Raw genomic sequence first — 10000 nt, forward strand, 5'->3', positions numbered from 1 at the left:
TCCAGCCCTGATTTTATATAACCACTTAATGTACTGCACTTGACTTTTAAAAAACAGAAGTGTTGAAAAACTCAAGAGGTGACTATAAAAGGCAGCCCACTTTACTTTGCATCCATTTGCATCCAATAGCCGGCTGCTGTCCTTCCTTACCACATGTTGTAGGATTCACAGCCTCTGTCTCTGACTGTGTTCTTTAGGGATGAGCCAGGCACTTTTGAATAAGCAATTTACAAAAACACGACAAACCAGCAAAGAAACAAAAGCGGGCCACTTTATATCTACACAACATAACCCCTCGTAACCCTAGTGTTAAATGTTCCCCATCTACAGCACTGTATTCAATGCTAATCTATGTATTGTATGTAAAACAGCCTGTACCTCCCTTCAGGTGGATTTTAGAAATGTTTTATTCATGTACTGTATGCAGATGATGTGTACACAACGCATACGCGATAAATAATCTGTAAGCCCAAATGTGTTTCACCTATTCAACATCTATTCAACAGCTATTCAACACTGGTCCAGGTAAACCAACCTGTAACCCTCTTCCTTTCTCGGCGGGGGACATATTAGAAATGTTTTATTCGTGTTAGATGATATGTACATGAGCGCTACATAATTTATGTTAACAGATGTGGAATCATTATATTGTCCGCCTACAGAATATGTGTGAATAAAATGCCCCTAATTGCAGAGGGATCAATTAGTGCCTTTTGAAAAGGCTGAGGGGGACACGGAGGTGTGCGGTTGCAGCACCGTGGGAGGCTGTGTGTGTGTGTGTGTGTGTGTGTGTGTGTGTGTGTGTGTGTGTGTGTGTGTGTGTGTGTGTGTGTGTGTGTGTGTGTGTGTGTGTGTGTGTGTGCGCGCGTGTGCATGTGCGTGTGTGTGTGTGTATGCATGAGTGTTTCTCTCTCTCTCTCTCTCTCTCTGTAAGTGTGTGTGTGTATGTGTGTGGCGTGCCTGTGCGCATGCATGCATGTGTGTACTGTATGTGCGTGCCTGTGTGTGCCTAGCGCAGGAGTGGAGGTCCTACTGGTGCACAGTTACCCACATTAGCTTAATAGGAAAGTAGAATTCCCATCATTGCATTTCAACTCACAGACCCAGCAGCACGGCACACAGAGACTCAGACACGCCATTATTATTAAAGCATTAAATTACAGCATGGACAAATTAATGGGAAGTGGGGGGCAGTGGTGTGGTTGGTTGAAGAATTACGTTGAAAGTAAAATAGAAAAAAAAATCTAGTTATGATCATGGGTTTCCATGGTTTCCTTCCTATCATGGGGACACAGAAATAGGCAAAGCATTTGGTCTACTTAATTTCTTTTTTCATCTGTCCTGTATGTGTGTGAGTGTGTGTGTGTGCATTTGCAGGATATGACGGCTGCCTGTGTGTGATGGATTTATAATCACAGCATGTTACTTCACAGCTGGCATTTTAATGAGGCGCTTGGATTTCCCATGGAATCTCTCTGCCTTGGATTTTCTCGCACACTTCATTAGAATTAGCTCTTAACGATTTCAGGTGACGCAACACATTCCCTTCATTACTGCAGAAGTCAGGCATTTCCATATATGCTGCTACAGTATATGTACTGTAATTTTCACTTTCTTTCCTGCAGAATTCAGGATTTTATGTATGTGTATAATTGCATTCCAAGTAGGAGGCACGGATCCAATTTCACAACTTTTTTTTTCAACAGCAGATATGTCTTCATGAGTTAAAAATTTTCTTCTTAAATTTTTAATGTTTCTGAATTCAAACACCCCAGAATGTAGAACAAAATAATAATATAATATTAATAACAGCTCTTCTACAAATTGTTTTATCTACAACCTAAGTGGGTGCATCCATCCCCATATCACAGTGGTCAGTGTTACTGAGAGGAACGAGCTAAGCGCATCCATGACAGTGACGAGGTTTATGCTTAACCTCAGTTAACATGTTACACATGTCCCACTAATACCACAGGGGACAATAACAGCTCCTCTACAAATTGTTTTATCTACTCAACCTAAGTGGCTGCATCCCCATATCACAGTGGTCAGCAGGGGCGCGGCCAGAAATGTTGGCACCCATGAAAGATTCGAATGTTAGCCCCCCTTTAGAGCACCGGCCAGTGATGTCAGTGCTTGGGCCCTTAGAATCTATAACATGTTTCTCCCCCTAGCGGCACCCATGGTGGTCAGTGTTACTGAGAGGAACTAAGCACAGCATCCATGGCAGTGACAAGGTTTATACTTAACCTCAGTTGACATGTTACATATGTCCCACTAATACCACAGGGGACAATAACACATGGCTCAGACACATGCTGCCTGGCTGTCACCTCTTGACCAGCACAACGACCTCCCAACCCCCCCCCCCCCCTCTCTCTCTCTCTCCCCTGCCCAGCAGCTGAGCCAGCCAGACTGCTCATTGTTTCGTCTATATACGTACATACATTCAGGGCCGCTGACAGCTTTGCCTGGGCCCAGGACAAAGCCATCTGAAAGCCCCCCCCCTTCATATACCGGTACATACAATGTAACTGAGATTCGATTTTTGGGGCCCCCATCACCCTGGGCCCAGGACAATGTACCCTTTTGTCCCCCCTGTCGGCTACCATGCATACAGTATACATACAATTCAAGTCCTGCCTGCCTGTCATTGACACGCAGTATTCACACGAAAAAAATACAGGGCTCCCAAAAGATTGTTTGGATTAAATACAGTTTGACAGCACTTGACAGCACTATGTCAATTACAATAAAAAAGGGCATGAAACAGTGGCACTGTTTGGTACAGATACTGCACATGCCGGTGTTCATACACCCAGCTATAAGGGGGAAACAACATTAACACACTCTCATGCCCACACTCCAACATACTTGCTGGATGAGGGCACATTACCCTTACCTACCTATTAATGCTTTCAGAACACTGGAAACATTGGCATATTCTATGCCTAATCTCTTTCATGCACAAAACCCTGAGACCCTAGAGATACTATGTAAACACCACTTACAAATTGACCTGTCTGCTGTCCTACCTACTTCATGCCCATCTTCATGCACTGCTCACTCGTACTCATGGTTTCCTACTTATGTACATCAACACATTCATATGCTATATCAATACATTCATATACGTATAAACAGGCACATCCAGTATGCCCACTCTACTGTACTTCATACACAAAACTTTAAAGGGACACTGTGTGAGATTTGTAGTAGTTTATTTCCAGAATTCATTCTGCCCATTCACTAATGTTACCTTTTTCATGAATACTTACCACCAGCATCAAGTTCTAAGTATTCATTATGATTGGAAAAATTGCACTTTTCATACATGAAAAATAGCCATTTTTAGCTGCAAAAATGACTCTACTTGGACCATACTAGAAAAATATTTGTTTAATACTTCGTAAACTTTCATGTAAAGATCAAATTTGGCAACAGGCAGCCCAATTTCAATAAGCAGCATAGTTGCAGTACCTTTTTTGACCATTTCCTGCACAGTGTCCCTTTAAGGACCCTAGAGACCCTGGGTAAACAATAAAAACAATAAAAACACATGGTACTTTCAGTATGCCTGCTGTCCTGCCTATACTTCATATAAATGGGTAAACAACACAGGCACACTGGCACACAGACATGCCCGCTCTCCTACCTATAGCCTACTCCATGCCCGTCTTCATGCCCTGCTTGCTGGAGGAGAGAACAGTACATTACCATGTATGTTTTTCTATCTACGTATACCAATATGTTCATATACAAAACTGCAAGGGAAATACTGTCTGGCTCAATACGTCAACTCTCCTTCATGCACAAAACTCTAAAGACCCTAGAGACACTAAGATAACAACACTGGCACATTGCCATGCCCGCTCTGCTACCTATATTTCATGCCCATCGTCATGCCCTGCTCACTGGAGGAGGAGGGTACATTGTATGCTTTTCTAATATAAATGCCTTCATTCAGGGAAACACTGGCACTTCATAATTGTCCACTCTCTTTCCTACACATAACTCTACACACACATTAGGTACCGTATGCCCACGCTCCTACCCATACTTCAAACTAATAAGCAACTAATAAGCAACACTGGAAACATTGCCATGCCTGCTCTCCAACCTTCATGCCGGTCTTCATTCATGCACTGCTCGTTGAAGGAGGGTACAATACCATGTATAATTTGTTTTCCTACCTATACCAGTACAGTATATATTCTCAAAACTACAAAGGAAACACAGGAACAAATAGTTAGTATGTCCACTCATGTACTTCATGTACAAAACTCCAAAGACCCGAGAGACACAAAATAAACAACCCTGGCACATTACCATACCGCACCGATATTTCATGCCAGTCTTCATGCACTGGTCAAGGGCACATTACCATGTATGATTTCCTACTTGTATCAATACATTGACAAATTACATTACAACATTCGAAGGACCCTCGAGACAGTAAACAACAACACTGGCACATTGCCATACCTGGCTCTCCTACCGTACCTATATTTCATGCCAGTCTTCAAGCACTGCTCGTTGGAGGAGGGTATATTGTAGCCTATATTTTTCTAATACATATGCCTTCATATACAAAACTGCAAGGGAAACACTGGCGCATACAGTATGTCAACTCTATTTCATACAAAACTCACGTTAGGTATGCCCACGCTCCTAACCATACTTCAAACTAATATGTAAACAAGACTGGCACGTTGCCATGCCCGTTCTCCTACCTATATTTCATGCCAGTCTTCAAGCACTGCTCGCTGGAGGAGGGCTGGTTCTGCACGGACAGCTGGCCCAGGCTGCGTGCCACCATGGCCACGGCGCGGAACTTGCTCTTGGTGGTGGGGCTGTTGGCGTTCTGCCGGTTCAAGCGGTCCTCCGTGCTGCGGCTCACCGCCCGGTGGTCCGTGCACACAAACGACACCTGCATGATCTCGCCGACACCGCTGGACCGGACTGCTCGTCGTTACGGTGTGTGGTGGACCAAACTCCTTAACCGCCCCTTTGTTGGGGCAGGCGGGTAGCACAAAAGTGTGTGTGTGTGTGTGTGTGTCGGAAGAAGGGGTGTCACGTCACTGGACACACAGATGGAGCACCCCAACAAGAGAGAACACCCCCTATTACACCAAGAAAGAAGGGTGCAGCACTGTGGGTAAGCTGAGGGTACACTGCTGCTGACGTCTTCCTTCAAGGAGACCGCAAAAGCTTGGACGTCACCAAAAATGCAAAGAGCTGGAGTTGACGCTTCCGTTCCTCAAATTGACTTTCTCAACCTCGCAGGCTGCAGAACGGATTGGGCAAATCGTCTCACATTTGAAGCCCCATCCTGTCCTGTCCTGTCCTGTGTTCTCCCCTCTCTCTCTCTCTCCACCACCTCTCCTCTCCAAAAGTCCTTGTCCTGGCAGAGGCAGAGGAGTCACTGTCCTGTCCTGAGGGAGACGAGTGTCGTCAGAGCCGCAGAGGATCGAGGGTTTGGGGGTGGAAGTCTCCCGCCTCTAGGCTTAGTCCGGAAATCAGTCAGGTGCAGAGCGATCAAATGAAAGAGTGGTTAACAGCCACGCGCTGCAGGTACAGTAAGTGTCCAATCCACTCCTTGAGAGGTACTGTCAGTTGGAGCAGCAGCTGTGTGTGTGTGTGTGTGTGTGTGTGTGTGTGTGTGTGTGTGTGTGTGTGTGTGTGTGTGTGTGTGTGTGTGTGTGTAATGTGTAATGTGTGAGAGCAACTGAGTGAGAAAGGGAGCGCCAAAGTGAGTGAATGAGTGTGTGACAGAGAGAGAGAGAACAAGAGAGAGAGATAGACAGTGTGTGCGCGAGACACAGAGAGAGAAAGTGTGAGTAAGTGAGTGAGTGAGTAAGTGAGTGAGAGAGGAAGTGTGTGAGAGAGAAATGCCCAGTGAGAGTGTGTGAAAGAGTGCGTGGCAGAGAGAGAGAGAGAGAGAGAGAGAGAGAGAGAGAGAGAGAGAGAGAGAGAGAGAGAGAGAGATATTCAGTCAGTCAGTGACTGAGCGAGAGCATGAGTGAGTGTGAGAGTGTGGTTCCTGTCAGTTGGTCTCTGTGAGTGTGTGTGTGTGCCCGTGTGTGTGTATGGGTCTCCCAGAGCTCGTTCTCATCGTCAGCAGCCTGTGAAGCGATGTACCCTCGGCACCAATCACATCAGCACTCAGCGCCGGGGAGAGAGAGACACACGCACACGCACACACACACACACACACACACGCTCACAACACGTCACAGTAGCCGTTCGCTAGTACTGGGAGAGCACAGCTCTCACTTCACCCCCTCCCCTCCCATTTGTCTCTCTCACACGATCCTCCTCTCTCTCTCCCTTTCTCTCTCTCCCCCTTTCTCTCTCTGTCTCTCTTTTTCTCACACACAAACACACAATCCTCCTCTCTCTTTGTATCTCCCTAGCACACAATCTTGCTCTCTCTCCCTCTCTCTCTCTCACACACACACACAATCCTCCTTTCTTCCCTCTCTCTTTCACAATCTCTCTCTTTCGCTCCTTCTCCCTCACTCTACCCACTTCTCACTTTTTGCGTAGCCTCCCTCTCTCTCCATCACTATATAACTCATTCTCTCCCACTCTCTCTATTCCTCTATGTCTATCTGTTCATCCATCAAACTCTCTCTCTCTCTCTCTCTCTCTCTCTCTCTCTCTCTCTCTCTCTCTCTCTCTCTCTCTCTCTGTCTCTCTCTCTCTCTCTCTCTCTCTCTCTCTCTCAGATCCCCCTCTCTCTGTTTCTCTCTCTTTTATTCCTCGCTCACTCACTCACTCACTCACTCACTCACTCACTCACTCACTCACTCACTCACTCACTCACTCACTCACTCACTCACTTCTCTCCCTCTCTCTCTCTCTCTCTCTCTCTCTCTCTCTCTCTCACTCTGTCTCTCTCTAACCCTTCCCCTATTTGCTCTTCTCCCTCTGACCCTCTCTCTCTGTCTCTCTATCTTCTGAAGCCCCTCTGTTCTTTCTCTTTCTCTGTTCTTTCCCCTGGTGGAGAATTAGCCAGTCTGTCTGTTCCGTCATTTGGCAGCTGGAGGTTTCTGGCGGCTGAGAAGCGAGCGCTCTGCTCGGGTTAACATTCAATAACGCTGACCCTCTGGGTACAGTGAACACCGCAACATGTGACCGACCGTTAAGAGATGCGGGGGCAGCAAAAACAAGGCTAATCTAAATAAATCAAATCTATGAGGGGGTAAAAGATGGACCAAAAATACCCTGGGTACCATGGCCACAAACAAATAAACAAGACAAATGTTGATCAGTCAGTGTAATGTTCAGTGTTCAGTTCATATTCCCAGTGGAGGAAGAGATAAAGGCATCGAGCCACAGAGACAAACAAAGAAAAAAAACAAATCATGTTCAGTGCAATGTTTAGTTTGCATTCAAATGCAGATTCACTGAGGAGGTCCGTGCGAAGGGAAGATAAAAGGCGATTGTCCATTGGTGCATTAAATGCCACAAATGTGACAGCATACAGTAAGTCGGGCTGTAGCCATTGCATAACATGATCCATTTTAATATTTATCACGAATTATAAATAAAGAAATGTCTGATGCACACTGATGCACATTGTCTGTCAGTTTCTCGGTGGCCCCTAACATTTCTGCTAACCCCCTCCTCAAGACTGTTCATCGTCGCCATCGTCATCATCATCATCATCATCAAAATCAACATATTTTCAACACCAACATAATCACAATCATCCCAATCAACATAATCATCAACCTCCTCCTCCTCCTCCTCCTCATCATCATCATCACCATCATAATCACCAACCTCATCATCATTATCATCACAATCATCATCATCATCATCCTCATCACCATCATAATCACCAACCTCATCATTATCATCATCATCATCATCATCATCATCATCATCATCATCATCATCATCATCATCATTATCATCATCATCACAATCATCACCATCCTCACCACCATCATAATCACCAACCTAATCACCAACCTCATCATCATCATCATCATCATCATCATCATCATCATCATTATCATCAACATCATCACCATCATCACCATCATTATCACCAACCTCATCAAAGTCAAAGTCAAAGTTAAAGTCAACTTTCTTATCCCAAAAGGGAAATTCAAGTGGTCAAGGTGCATATGGTACAGAGGTAGACAGGACTTAAGAACAAAATAAATACAGAAAAAGACAGATAAATAAATACACCCTCCTCCCCCATGCCTCTCTCACCATCATCACCACCATCATCATGTAACAAGGAGCCAGCGCCTCCTCCACATCTCGAAGGAGTGGGGGGAACGGCCATTATCAAAGCAAGGGGTTTCTCTACCACGGACTCATGAATAAAAACTGTAAATTAAACGCACCCTCACAGCTACTATCCATACTTAATGTCTCAATATCAAAGAGAATTAAAAATACATTAACGTCAATGTGAATGTCAAATTCATGTCTAAAGCAGTTATCATACGTGTTGTAATGTAATTTGCTGTGATCTAGCAGAAAGGGTATATTGGCTATAGGGTTTGGTACTGGCAAGGGGTTCACGTCTCGATGCGCATCACGATACACATGGCACAATTCGACACCATCACAATGCATTGAAATACATGTATTCTTGCGATTCATTGCTATATTTACTTCAGTAAATGTCTAAAAAATACAGCACTTGCCAGTTTCTGTGTAGCATTCATGAGTTCATTTATTTGATATATCATCTATACTCCATATATATATATATAGACCTATATTACCTCATCTGGTGTATCACCTATTACTCTATATTGAAAAAAATTAACCAGTGGCACAGTCCACACACAGTGTTTTTCACTTTTAATATAGTTTTAGTGCAGTAGGCCTATATCGTTAAAGTAAGTATCGTGATTCATTGAAGGAATGCAGTATATTGTGAAATCGATGCAGTATATTGTGAAGATATGTATCGTGACACACAGTCATGACAATTTTTTTGCACACCCCTATTGGCTACGATAAATTCTTGGGCATCTTGAGGACGGAATGGGAAGGGAGGAAGGGTGACATGCTGCTGCCAGACCAAACATGGACTTTTATGGATGGAGCAGATGGGTATCTGAGCCTGTTTGTTCAACTCGAAACGCACGCACAGGCACGCACAGGCACACGCGCGTGCGCGTGCGTGCGTGCACGCACACACACACACACACACACACACACACACACACACAGTGGACACAGGACGTCCATTCCTAAATTTAGACGCGGTATGTGGCCCTGTCTGGCCCTAGGGGGCACAAACAGCAGTAAAATTAAAAATAAAAACACAGCGTTCAAATTAGCAGCGAGCTTATAGTTTATTGTAAGAGGCGGAGACTCTGTAAACGGAGTTTACATGGTGCCAAGTGGAAAGAGATTACTTTCTACTGTACAGTACCCATTTCATGAACATGTAATGCGGAACAATATTATTTAGCTAGGTCTATTGTAAAATAAGATTAGAGTGAAAGTTAGTTTTAGGAACACAATATGTGTGTCAATAACGTTTTCGTAGTGGGATAACTCAGGGTGGTGCATCCACAGCTAATGCCACTATTGTGTGGATTTAATGTTTTTTTTTCTTTTTAGTAGATTATTTACTGTAAGAAGCATATTCATTGCGATACATGAATGAACAATGACTAATTAATGTATGGGCATTAGCACATCATTGACCCTTGCAAAGTTTTAGTTCCTGTTACTGTAACGATCAACTGTAACAATATGAAACATTACATAGTTACATTGTAATACACGTTCAGGGTGAATGTTTGGTTTGGGTACACAGTATGTACAATTTTAGTCCATCTGTGTGTGTGTGTGTGTGTGTGTGTGTGTGTGTGTGTGTGTGTGTGTGTGTGTGTGTGTGTGTGTGTTGTGTGTGTGTGTGTGTGTGTGTGTGTGTGTGTGTGTGTGTGAGTGTGTGAGTGTGTGTGTGTGTGTGTGTGTGTGTGTGTACGTGTGTACGTGTGTACGTGTGTAC

At 44.3% G+C, this 10000-nt stretch overlaps 1 protein-coding gene across 4 annotated transcripts in view; it reads right to left on the reverse strand.

Annotated features, from left to right (window-relative positions):
- kcnab2b (potassium voltage-gated channel subfamily A regulatory beta subunit 2b) overlaps positions 1 to 10000 on the reverse strand; it is a 102283-nt gene that overhangs the window by 59942 nt on the left and 32341 nt on the right. For 2 of the 4 annotated variants that reach the window (XM_063208457.1, XM_063208456.1), the window contains exon 1: positions 4734 to 5606. The exons of the other annotated variants lie outside the window; for them this stretch is intronic. In XM_063208457.1, coding sequence (XP_063064527.1) covers positions 4734 to 4936 — 203 coding nt within the window. In that variant the 5' untranslated portion in view covers positions 4937 to 5606. Of the gene's footprint in view, positions 1 to 4733; positions 5607 to 10000 lie in introns of those variants that run through there. 4 annotated transcript variants of the gene reach the window in all.

The sequence above is a fragment of the Engraulis encrasicolus genome, chromosome 10, assembly GCF_034702125.1.
Source record: "Engraulis encrasicolus isolate BLACKSEA-1 chromosome 10, IST_EnEncr_1.0, whole genome shotgun sequence".
Classification (NCBI taxonomy): domain Eukaryota; kingdom Metazoa; phylum Chordata; class Actinopteri; order Clupeiformes; family Engraulidae; genus Engraulis; species Engraulis encrasicolus.